Source organism: Bison bison, unplaced genomic scaffold, assembly GCF_000754665.1.
Source record: "Bison bison bison isolate TAMUID 2011002044 unplaced genomic scaffold, Bison_UMD1.0 scf7180017863994, whole genome shotgun sequence".
Lineage (NCBI taxonomy): Eukaryota > Metazoa > Chordata > Mammalia > Artiodactyla > Bovidae > Bison > Bison bison.
Window position 1 is genome coordinate 294,607 of NW_011494566.1, and position 13,017 is coordinate 307,623.

The 13,017-nt window shown below is 42.2% G+C and overlaps 1 protein-coding gene across 1 annotated transcript; it reads left to right on the forward strand.

The window, feature by feature from the left end:
- The first annotated feature begins 339 nt into the window (after window positions 1-339).
- Window positions 340-10,312, forward strand: NUDT15 (nudix (nucleoside diphosphate linked moiety X)-type motif 15). The gene is made up of 3 exons (XM_010834044.1): window positions 340-804; window positions 4,191-4,387; window positions 6,622-10,312. The coding sequence occupies exons 1-3, from the start codon at window positions 647-649 to the stop codon at window positions 6,780-6,782; spliced, it is 516 nt and encodes a 171-aa protein (XP_010832346.1). The 5' UTR covers window positions 340-646; the 3' UTR covers window positions 6,783-10,312.
- Window positions 10,313-13,017: the final 2,705 nt, after the last annotated feature.

The following is a 13,017-nucleotide window of genomic DNA, read 5'->3' on the forward strand; positions in this document are numbered from 1 at the left end:
AAAACTAATTTGTCCCAGCGTAACTGATTAATTAGTCCTTAATTTTCTTCCCATGATTTGTTAATACTCTTGTATCACGGTGTTTCTGTACTATTTGTCCTTGCTCGGATACTACACTGATTAGAGATACAGTAGCATGAGTGTGGGCTTCCGTGATGGCTCAGACAGTAAAAGAATCCGTCTGCAGTGTGGGAGACTGGGTTCGACCTCTGGGTTCTTCCCTTGGACAGGGCTACAGTCCAGGGGTCGCAGAGTCAAACACGACTGAGCGATTGAACATACCATGAGTTAACTGTAGTGAACCTCATTTAAAAAAAAATAAAAAAAGGATGTGCAAAGGCACAGAGGTTTATAAAAAAGTAGGTGGCTGGTAAGCGCGTGGAGGAATCTGAATACATAAATAATGAACGTTGAAACATCCACAGTAAACGGCACTCGTTTAAACGAAAAACTCCGGCCGCGCAGTTCCCTGGGAGGAAACAAACATCACAATTTGAAAGCCGTAAGTGAAGCAGAGACGTAGAGACTCAGACCACCAAGGCCAGGTTTGCAGGCCCTCACCTGCTCAGGCTGATTGGCAGCGGCTGCGGGGGCGGGGCGAGCCGAACGTCACTTCCCGTCGCGGCCGGCCTGGTCCTCTCGCGCGATGACGGCCAGCGTGGAGCCGCGGGGGCGGCGCCCGGGGGTCGGAGTGGGCGTCGTGGTGACCAGCGGCAGGCATCCTCGCTGCGTCCTCCTGGGGAAGAGGAAAGGGTCGTTCGGAGCCGGCAGTTTCCAGCTTCCCGGGGGCCACTTGGAGTTCGGGTAAGTATCCGCCTGGCTGACTGGGAAAACGAAACGGACGCGCAGAGAACGACGTCGCCGCCTGCGCGCATCCGTGCGTGAGTGCGCGCTGACGCTGCGTCGTTTCTCGCGCGTTTGTCTTTCTCGCCTGAGGCCGGCAGGGGGCGCTGTTCTGGGCGAGGCGGGAGCAGGAGTCGCCACGTCCGCGTGCGAGCTGCCCTCGAGGGGTCAGCTCCTCTCGAGCCATGACGCGGCTGGGCGCTGTGAGTTGTCTTTTTCCTGCTGCTTGCGCTTGAAAGGCCGGAAGTGCGTATTTACAGGCCTCGAGTAGTGTAGTTGTCCCTTCAAATGTTTGCACGGTTTGCTGGCTATTTAAACGCAGGCAGTATGATATTTTCCTGCTCCCGTACGTCTTCGTAGCGCTCCAACCAAGCGAATGGTTAACGGAAACCCTGGGCCTCTACCTCCCTCGTTAAAACGGGGAAATCGTCCGAAGTACTCCCTAAGGTCTCCCTCTCTGCTTTGACTTTCTGTGAATTGAGGTGTCAGACCGACAGAGAAAGTTTAGTTGTACACAAGGGTGAATGAAGAAAGGCTGAGAGTGACCTAGAAGGTGGGTTCACCCAGGCTCTTGGACTCTTTAATCGATAGAAATTGGTAAGATGCCAGAGGAGGAATTTAGGCAGAGGTTTGTCGGGGCTCGTGCTGTAGCCGAAGGGAGGGAGCGAGAACAAGAAACAGGTGCCCTTGCTCGCTCTCCTGGAGCGGGAGGTGGTGGTGAGCTGGTTTCTTAAATGGAGTGGGGCGTAGGTATGGATCTGCGGGTTGCGCAGAAGGTGCGGCTTAAGTGATCCGCCTGCTCCTTTGGTGGTTCTGTGTGCGGAAATCATGCCTGGTAACCCTGCTTCGCTCTGAGCAACTCACAAATGGCTGTAGGTTTGTGGCTTTTTTTGTAGTTTGTCTTTAATTGCCCCAACTGTGCATGCGTTATTTTTAGTTTCTAACTTTGTCCAGGTGCGAGCATCCCGGAAAGGGTCCCATCCTATCTCATAGTGAGAATAAGGATGACCTCTGCAGCAGATAAACAGCATCAGAAACGTTCAAGGGGCTTCCCAGGTGCCGCAGTGGTTAAGAATCCGCCTGCCAATGCAGGAGATATAACAGAAGCAGGTCGGGAAGATCTCATTAAGGAGGAAATGGCAACCCACTCCAGTATTCTTGCCTGGAGAATCCCATGGACAGAGGGAGCCTGGCGGGCTACAGTCCATAGGGTCGCACAGAGTCGGACACAACTGAAGCGACTTAGCAGCAGCAGCAAGCTATCGCTTAATAAATAATAAAATTACTAGATTAAAAATCAAATTGCACAGACAAGCACACCCCTTGATGGTGCTGAGTGCAGAAATCATGTGAGGTACCCTGCTTTTGCTCCTGGCAGCTCACAAGTGGCAGTTGGGTTTTTGAATCTTGTTCATAATTTGTGCCAGCTGTGCCTGGCAGCTGTGCTCTGGTCTACTTATTTTGGGTCCCTCATTGTTTCTTTTTGTTCTGCCGGATAGAGAGGAGACATAAGGGTCCCAGGTCTCAGCCTGTCCCACCATCAACGGGATGGAGGGAGGGGGGATGTACAATTATGGCTGATGGCATTGTTGTGTGGCAGAAACCAACACAACATCGTAAAAATTAAGAAAAATAAAAGTAGTATTTTGGTATTCTGGTCCTCTTCCAGGCGTTTGTGTTTCCTTTGTGGTGGGGAGAGGAGGTGCGGGCCCATGTTTTGCTCTCTCTCTCTGCCGCCTCCTCTTCTCAGTGTTTCTGATTTCTTTATCCCGAGAGTGCCGAGGTCGGAGGGGAGGGCGCAGAGCGTTCCCTGGGTGGTGCTGCTGCGCTCCAGGTGCCCTCTGGGTGCAGTATTCACGTGTGCGCTCTTTCTGAGGGTGTGTTTGGTGGCTGGTTGGAAGTCCTCCAATCCTACGAGGATTTCTGCACTGCACAGTTCCCTAACACAGGTGACCAAAAACTTCTTGTGATGCTGGCCGCCAGCTCCTGGTGCTAGCTAGCACACCGCGCTACATTTTCTTTCTGCCGGGTTCCCGGTAGTCTCACAGCATCTGCTTGGCCCGGAGAAAACGCGATGCTCTCACCGCCGCTTATTTTCTCTGCTCAGCCATCGTGGGCTGCTTTCGCCAGTCCCCTACCGTCCAAATGCCTAAAGTGGGGATGAGCTGCTGTGTTCACGTGCATCCCTGACACCTCGGGACGCGCTTCAGACTTCCACAGCTCGTTCCCTGCTGGTCCTCTGCTCTGAGGCACCGGGCAGCCCTGTATGCTTCCACAGCTCAGCCCTTTAAGTGGGGGTAACGCACCGGTGCCTCCTTGAGAGTCAGTGGTCACCCGTCTCCCTGACCATTTATTTCTCTTGGAGCGCCTCTTGGTTTGGGGGCAGAGTTGGCCCCCCATCAGGAAGAAAGGGAACATTCCTACAGCCTGAAAACTCACAACTTTCCTCCTTCCACAAAGATCTGTCTAATGGATAGAGTGAGGGTAGATTAGATAATTAGAGAAATAGTCAAGGTAGAAAAAATAGAGAAACAGTATTCTTTTTTGCTGAATATCTCACATACTAAAGTGCTTCATAAATATAAGGAAATTTAATCTAAAAGTCACTGAACCACACAGATTTCTTTTCATACTTGTTTTCACTTGATACTCACATACTTTATCTGACTATAAAATTCCATTTGGAACCATTTCTAAAGGGGGATACTGTATATTTTTAATCTTGTTTCATGTATGATAACTGTACAGTGAAATGTTTTAATTTATATGCAGGTTTTGGTAACTTTTAGAGTATCAGTTCTTGTCAATATCTAGTTATTATGGATCATATTGAAGGTGAACTAATCACATAAGTGTATTTTAATATTTTATGAATGCCTTTTGTTCTCAATTTTGAGGCATAAACTGAAATTCTGAACCTACTGGAAAAGACTTTACTTACTTCTTGATACACTTACAACAAGCCTGTGAGAAAGTAGCATTATCTTTTTACTTATCCAAAGTGGAAAGGAATGGACTTTGAACTCAAACCTAGGTCTAGTTAACTATGAGGCCTGTGCTCTTAACTGATACATCAGACCACCTGGTTGCACGCTGCTTCCGGGCAAGCGAACTAGTGCTGGATTGGCTAAATGTTCGTTTTTTGTTGTTCAATATGAAGTCCTTTTGGTCTTCAGATAACTAGATACAGGATAAACAGTATCTAAGGGTTGTTGATTTATTGTTTTAAAGCATGGATCAATTACAGCTCTTTTGGGTTACACTGGAAATTTCTAGCCAGAAATTTCATGGCTAAAAAAAAAATGAATAAATAGAGTCGAATATGGTGGTGTGTTTCTGTTTTCCAGTGAAACCTGGGAAGAATGTGCTCAAAGGGAAACCTGGGAAGAAGCAGCTCTTCACCTGAAAAATGTTCGCTTTGCCTCGGTTGTGAATTCTTTCATTGAGAAAGAGAATTATCATTATGTCACTATTTTAATGAAAGGAGAGGTGGACCTGACTCATGATTCAGAACCAAAGAATGTAGAGCCTGAAAAGAATGAAAGTAAGAGAATTACATACAATAGTGTGTTTTCTACGAGAGCATGTCTGAAGGAAGATTATGTCACCATATGAAGAGAGTTAGAATGTAATTATACTTTAATTAGAGCTTAAATCTACTTAAGTTCTGAAGACATAAGGATAGAACAGGAAAGAGAATGGGTCTAGAGCCAGACTGCTTGGTTCTTCCGCTTAGAGATTTGTGACCTCCAGCCAAGTTCTTTAGGTCTCTGGGCCTCTTTTCTCATTTGTTACAATAGTAGCTACCTCAGATGGGTTGTTGTAAGGATGAAATGAGTTATTACCTACAGTGGGCCGGTCCTAATGAACACAGTAAGTACTCAGTGTTAGTTTTATTGCTAGTGTTTAATTTTGTTTCAAACTGACTTTTTTAAGCAAAACATTTAATGTGCCTTCCTCAGTTTTCTCACCTGTGCAAGAGAGATAGTAACTTTCTTTTATAGAAAATGATTAACTTGCAAAACACCTAATCTGTTGCCTTCTGTGTTGAATTGAGTGCTCTGAAAGCTTTAATGACAGTAATTGATATCCTTTTATTTACTGTGTACTACACTTTGTCCCTGGGGCTTCCCTGCTGGCTCAAAGGTAAAGAATCCACCTGCCAGTGCGGGAGATGGGGGTTCGATCTGTGGGTCAGGAAGATCCCCTGGAGGGGAAATGGCAACCCACTCCAATATTCTTGCCTGGATAATCCCATGGACAGAGAAGCCTGATGGGCTACAGCCCATGGGGTCGCAAAAGAGTCAGGGTTTAAACAACAACACGGCAAGGTGTGGGGGCGGGGGCATGGATGCACCACCCTCCCAGCAGCTTGACGTGTTCAACTCTGAAGCTTTCTGAACCCAGTTGTGTGGAGTTTTTATGAAGGATCATTACGTTATGGGATTATTATTATTGTGATTGAGTAAACCATTGCCCATTGATTAACTCAAACCTCCAGCCCCTCTCCCCCTCCCTAAGGTGGAGTGTGGGGGTCAGCGGTGGGCTGAAAGTTCCAACCCTGTGATGATGCCTCTGTCTTTCTAGTCAGCACCCACTTCCCGAAACTGTGTGGGAGCCACCAGCCATCTCATTAACATTAACTCAGCCTTGGTTGAAAGGGGCTTATTATGGAAAACAAAAAGATGCTCCTCTGATCCCTGTCACTCAGGAAATTATTAATACAAAGGTTTCAGGAATCCTGCCAGGAAACAGAGATGAAGACCAAATACATATTTCTTACTTCATGATATCACATGAAGAAAAACACAAGAAGGATCCAAAGGCCTTCAGCTGGACTAGGGTACAAAAAAAATGATTCACACCTTAAGAATGGGAAGGCAGGATTGTACCAAATTCACTAGGGGAGCTGATACCTGGCCAAGGTACAGTGGCTCGGGTGTCTTTATTTATAATACAAGCATGCACTCTGCCCCGTGTTCATCGGGCCCTGGATCTGAACAGCCTGCTTCAGTCCTCTAGTCACTGCATCTTTCCTCCGGCCGTCAGATTATAATTAGAGGGATTACCCAGATGCTTCCTTCTCTAGGAGGCTCAGCTAACTGAGCATCTTGCAACACGTGGTTAGTGTGTGCCTCCCCTCTTCGTCCCCCACCTCTCCTCGCCCCCACCCCCATTCTGTGTGGTCACAGGTACTGAGCAGCCCTTCCAGAGCTTGTTCCAGGTTCATGGATTCTTTGTCCCCTTCCTTCCCAGAGTGAAACTACATATCTGTATTTTATAGGCAGAGAAATGCTTAATGAAAGAAACAGTAATTACACATAGATATATACATGTAATCATAAACTAATTTAGAACATAGAATTCTTAATAATCATTGTATTTTTGTTGTTAATATCATAATATTTAAACATTCACCTGTTGTGAGCATCTGTACACACTCAGTCATGTCTCTTTGCAACCCCATGGACTGTAGCCCACCAGGCTCCTCTGTCCATGAGATTATCCAGGCAAGAATACTGGAGTGGGTTGCCATGCCCTCCAGGGAATCTTCCTGACCCACAGCTCCTGCCACATACCCGCATCACAGGCAGATTCTTTACTGCTGAGCCACTGAAAATCATGTTTGTATAGCCAAGATAATGTGTAGCATCACTCTTGCGCTTCATTTTATTAGTAGCAAATCACTTTTTAATTTTTCTTAGTACAGGTTAACTAGCCAAAATGAATATGCTTTGTTTCAACTGAAGAAATTGCTTTAATGTCTTTCTTTTCTAGGTTGGGAGTGGGTTCCTTGGGAAGAATTTCCTCCCCTGGACCAGCTTTTCTGGGGACTACGTTGTTTAAAAGAACAAGGCTACGATCCTTTTAAAGAAGATTTGGATCATCTGGTAGGATATAAAGGAAGTCACCTAGAGGTGAACAAGGAGATTCACTGAGTTGGTTTTTTTTTTTTAATGGGTTGGCCAAAAAGTTCAGTTAGATTTTTTTTGTACGATGCCTATAGTCTTGCTTGGTTGTCTCTAACTTCATTTAAAACAATTTTGTGAGATTGTATTATGACACCTGTCACAGCAATGTGCATTTTTTAAAAGAAACTTATCAAAATTGGTGAATTTGGGGGGTAGCCATTTTAATATTGAAGATGGAAGAAAAAAGGCAACAATTTCGGCATATTATGCTTGATTATTTCAAGAAAGGTAAAAATGCAACGGATACAAAAAAAAAGATTTGTGCAGAGTATGGAGAAGGTGCTGTGACTGAGCGAACATGTCAAAAGTGGTTTGCAAAGTTTCGTGCTGGAGATTTCTCTCTGTATGATGCTCCACGGTCAGGTAGACCAGTTGAAGTGGATAGCAATCAAATTGAGACATTAATTGAGAGCAATCAACATTATACCACACGAGAGATAGCCGACATACTCAAAATATCCAAATCGAGCGTTGAAAACCATTTGCACCAGCTTGGTTATGTTAATCGCTTTGATGTTTGGGTTCCACTTAAGTTAAGCCAGAAAAACCTTCTTGATCGTATTTCCACTTGTGATTCTCTACTGAAACGTAATGAAAGTGTTCCGTTTTTAAAACAAATTGTGACAGGCAATGAGAAATGGATACTGTTCAATAATGTGGAACGGAAGAGATCATGGGACAAGCGAAATGAACCACCACCAGCCATGCCAAAGGCTGGTCTTCATCCAAAGAGGGTGATGTTGTGTATATGGTGGGATTGGATGGGAGTCCTTTATTATGAGCTCCTTCCAGAAAACCAATCCATCAATTCCAAGAAGTACTGCTCCCAGTTGGACCAGCTGAAAGCAGCACTCAATGAAAAGCGTCCAGAATCAGCCGACAGAAAGTGCATAATCTTTCATCAGGATAATGCAAGACCACATGTTTCTTTGATGACCAGACAAAAACTGTTACAGCTTGGCTGGGAAGTTCTGATTCCTCCACCATACTCCCCAGACATTGCACCTTCAGATTACCATTTATTTCGGTCTTTACAAAATTCTCTCAATGGAAAAAATTTCAGTTCCCTGGAAGACTGCAAAAGGCACCTGGAACAGTTCTTTGCTCAAAAAGATAAAAAGTTTTGGGAAGATGGAATTATGAAGTTGCCTGAAAAATGGCAGAAGGTAGTGGAACAAAACGGTGAATACATTGTTCAGTTCAGTTCTTGGTGAAAGTGAAAAATGTGGTTTTTATTTTTGCTTAAAAATCAAAAGAACTTTTGGGCCAACCCAATACATAAAAGGCAAAATAAGGTCCTGTTAAAGAATAAAAAATATCTACATTTCAGAACAACTCCATTTTACCTGAGAAGTCCCACGTGATGGACAGTTTATTTGTAGTCTCTTAATATACCCAACACCTTTTCATTCAGTACTTGTGAAGAATTTTCAGAGATTGTGTCATGAACTGTGCTTCAGATTCAGAACACGTGACAATTGGTGATGTTATAAGTGGTAATTCCGCTTTCTGTATTGCTCTGGTATTGATGTGTCACTACCAGTGTGTGTGGAGGAGTGCAGTGGAATTCGTCTTAGTGTTTCAGTTCTAGTAGAGATCCTAATTCAAGTGCTACCACAGAATTTATCACACTTGTTGGTTTTCCTTTCCTGTTCTGTTGTTAATATATTTTGACAGTTCCTACCACTAGAGCAGACAGGACAGGTCGTTAGGCTGTATTTCTGATTGGGAATGTAAACCTAGGGAAGCGAGTTAAACCATCCAGGATCTGTATCCCATTGTTAACAGGCCTTACCATTTTGGATCTCAGTTGATCTCTCTCGAGATTCAACTTCGTTGTATGTGAAATGTAATTAGACTAGGGCGGCAGTTCTCAGTATGGTCCAGAGAAGTCCTCAAGGCCCTTTCAAAGGTCCTCGGGGTCAGAGTCGCTTTTGTCACATCCACAGAGGAGTTTTCCAGAAACTGCGTGTTATAGGTTACTCTAGTAGAGTGACTGCAAAGCAGAGAAGAAAATCTAGCTCTCTCCTAGTAAGCTAGATGTGGAAGAAATGGACAAAAAAATGTAAAACAATGCCATGCATCTCACTTTTTTTTTTAAGAAAAACATCTATATTTTTTATAAAAATTATGTTAACATACAAGTTTTGTGTTATGGGTTTTTGTTATTTGTAAATAAAAGAATTCTTAGAATTTATCAGTTTTAGTTGCTAGTATGATACTATTACTAGATAACATCCTACAAAAACTCTTTGGGGCCTCAGTTTTTTGTTTGGTTGGTTTTTTTTTTTTTATGAAGTATAGTTGTTTACAACGTAGTGTTAGTTTCAGGTATGTACCAGAGTGATTTAGATAGGTATTAATGCACACACATTTTCAGATTCTTTTCCATTACAGACTGTTGTAAGATAAATATAGTTCCATGTATTATACAGTATGTCCTTATTGTTTATCTGTTTTATACACATCAAGTGTGTATTTGTTAATCCCAAACTCCTAATTTGTCCCTCCCCATCTCCTTTCCCTTCTGGTAATCATGCCTTTTCCCTGCATCTGTGAGTCTGTTTTGTAAATAAGTTCCTTTGTATCATTTTTTTAGAGTCCGTGTATTAGTGATGTCATGATATTTGTCTTTCTCTGCCTGCCTGCCTGTGTCTGGGTCCACCCGTGTTGCTGCAGGTGGCGTTACTTCATTGTTTTTGTGGCTGAGTAACACTCCATTGTGTATATGTGCCATTCTTTATCCATTCATCTGTTGATGGACGCTTAGGTCGTTTTCACGTCTCAGCTATTGTAAATAGTGCTGCTGTGAACGTTGGGTGTGTTAATTTTTTCAAATTCGTCTTCATCTTTTCCGAGTATCTGCCCAGAAGGGGGATTTCTGGATTGTATGGCATCTTAGTTTTTTTAGGGAACCTCCTTCCTGACCTCTTCAGTGGCCGCACAGTGTACATTCCCACCAACAGTGTAGTAGGGTTCCATTGTCTTCCCCACCCTCCTCAGCATTTACTTGTAGACTTTTCAATGATGACCGTTCTGACTGGTATGAAGTAGTACCTCATCATAGTTTTGATTTGTGATATTGAGCATCTTTTCTTATGGCTCTTGGCCACCTGTATGTCTTTGGAGAAATGATGTTTAGGTCTTCTCACTTTTATGATTTTGGGTTTTTTTTTTGATGTTGAGCTGCATGTCGGTTGCATAATTTGCAGATATTCTCTCCCATTCTGTAGGTTGTCATTTTGTTTTGTTTATGGTTTCCCTTGCTGTGCAAAAGCTTACAAGTTTGACTAAGTCCCATTTGTTTATTTTTGCTTTTATTTCTTTGGCCTTGGGAAACTGACCTAAGAAAACATTGGTACAATTTTATGTCAGAGTTTTGCCTGTGTTCTTTTCTAGAAGTTTTATAATGTCATGTCTTATTGAAGTCTTTAAGCCATTTTGAGTTTATTTTTGTGTATAGTAAAAGGGAGAAAAAAAATAAAAGGGAGTGTTCTAACTTCACTGATTTTGATGCAACTTTCAAACTTTTCCAACACCACTTGCTGAAGAGACTGTCTTCTCTCCATTTTTTATCTCTTTTGTCAAAGATTAACTGGTGTGGGTTTATTTCTGGGCTCTCTCTTCTGTTCCATTGATCCGGATGTCTGTTTTCGTTACTAGTATCACGCTGTTTTGATACCCTAGTGTTGTCAGAAGTCTGGGAGGGTTATACCTCCAGCTTTGCTCTTTTTCCTTAGAATTGCTTTGGCAATTCTGGGTTTTCTGTGGCTCCATATACATTTTAGGATCATTTTTTTCTGGTTCTGTGAAAAATGTTTGGGTAATTTGATAGAGATTGCATTAAATATGTAATTTGCTTTGGATAATATGGCCACATTAATAATATTCTTCCAGTCTGGGAGCGTGGGATAGCTTTACATTTTTTAAAAAATCATCAATTTCCTTTATCAATGTTTTATAGTTGTCAGCATATAAGTCTTTCTCCTCCTAGCTCAGGTTTTTTCCTAAGTGTGTGTGTTGTTTTTTTTTTAATGTGATTTTAAAAGGGATTATTTTTCACTTTCTGATACTGTTTTTAGTGTAAAGAAATATAATAGATTTATGTAATTCATCTTGTATCCTGCTACCTTGCTAAATTCATTTATCAGTTCTAATATTTTTTGTTTAATGACAACCCACTGCAGTATTCTTGCCTGGGAAACCCCATGGACGGAGCCTGGCAGGCTGCAGTCCATGGGGTCACAAGGAGTTGGACATGCCTGAGCACGCACATATGCACCTTATTAAGTTTGTTTATCAGTTAGAAAAAGATTTTCTTTTAATCTTTAGGTCCTCAGTAATTTTTAAGAGTGTAATAAGATTCAAAACCAAAGTTGGAGAACTGCTGAATTAGACCATAAACTCATCTTTTTTCATCATGAACCCATTTCTATAAAATCCCTTGCTTCTCCTAGAGCTTGTTATATTTGAATTTTGCCCTGTCAGAAGACTCAAGTACTGTTGTAATACATGCTACAAAAGAATTTTTCCAATGAATGAGGATCATTTTTAAAGTTTTTAATTGCTTGCTTTTTCTAAATTGTATGTGCACATTGTAGAGTTTACCATTTACAAATCTCATTTTCTGTTCTGACAAACTTGTTTTAGAGTGAGCTCAAGTAAAATTAGTCTATGTTCCTTGAACTAATGAATTTCAGTTCTTCCTACTCCTATTTGATTATTCACATCCTTCTCTTGCCTGCTCATTAGTTTTACTCTCTTCAACCGACTTAACCCCTTTCTGTCCCTGAAAGTGAAGTGAAAGTGTTAGTTGCTCAGTTGTGTCTGACTCTTTGCCACTGCATAGACTACAGCCCACCAGGCTCCTCTGTCCGTGAATTCTCCAGGCAGGAATACTAGAGTGGGTTGCCATGCCCTTCTTCAGGGGATCTTCCCAACCCAGGTTTCAAACCTGGGTCTCCCACATTGCAGGCAGATTCTTTACGAAGCCTCCTCCTTGAATGGCAGATATGGGAGGCTTAATAAGAAGAACCCAGGCAAGCCTTGTGGATGAAACTCAATAACTTAATCCCAAGTATGTTGATTGGTAATTCATTGAGGTATGTCTTTATGCTAGCTAGTACTATATAAACAGGTTATAGTTTCAGAAACTTAACATAAACTACAAGTTTCTTCCGTTATCTACTTTTTAAAAATTTTAGTAGACAAATTCATTAGGAGCTTGTGAGGTTTTCCATTTGTTTTAAATTCACCAAACTAGACATGACGGTTTACTTCAATGGAAAGAGAAAAACCAATCTGGGCTCTTTATTTATAGCAAAAAGTAAAAAGGTAACTTTTCTATTTAGAGGGGATTGCACTTTCTCAGCATCTGACATGTACAGTGGCATCCAGTAATCACTCTAAATATTTCTCTAAAAGAGCGAATGGCCAGAATAAGATTTAGAGCTGTTGAGTAAGCAGTTAATTCTTAAATGGTTGAGAATTGCCTTTAATAGAAAAAACTAATACACTGACTAGCAATATTCTCCTAAAATGAAATGTCTGTACTTTACTCTGCCAGGATGCTGGCAAGTCTGAAATAGCTCTTCATGTGTTTGTTCAGTCAAGCCCCGATGTGTCCTCTATCCCAGGCAAGTCCTCCTACACCGACCCTCCAAACGTCTGAGGAACATAAAGGACAGCTGTTTCTAGAGCTGTAGAGAGAGGAGCTAAAGTCTGAAATAGAGATGTCCTGAAGGTTAAAGACCTGTACAAGTCCAAAACCAGGCGGGAGACCAATCATCAGTTTAACAGGAATAATCCTGTGTTGGGGAAATTGCTAAATAACGTGTGTGTATGTGTAATGTGCCTAAAATGAAGGTTTAATATGCATAATTTATAAGATGCCTCTTCAGTTCTTGCTGGGGGTTTATTCTATAATATTCAATATTTAAGTCCTGCTAACTTTCTAGAATTTTTTTAAAAATCCAAGTTCTGAGATAAGGGTTTTAGGTGAGAGGTTGTAGAGCTGTACAGATAAACACCAAATGAGCATGTACACAGCAGTTTCATTTGAGGTACACGTGGAACGCCATTTTCCAATCCACTGGTCCACCAACACTCAAAGAATCTAGGTATTCCTTGAGTCCTATTTTTCCATTTTGGTTTATTTTTTGTTGTGTTGTTTGTGTTGGTTTATAAGTGAAAACCCCTCAGG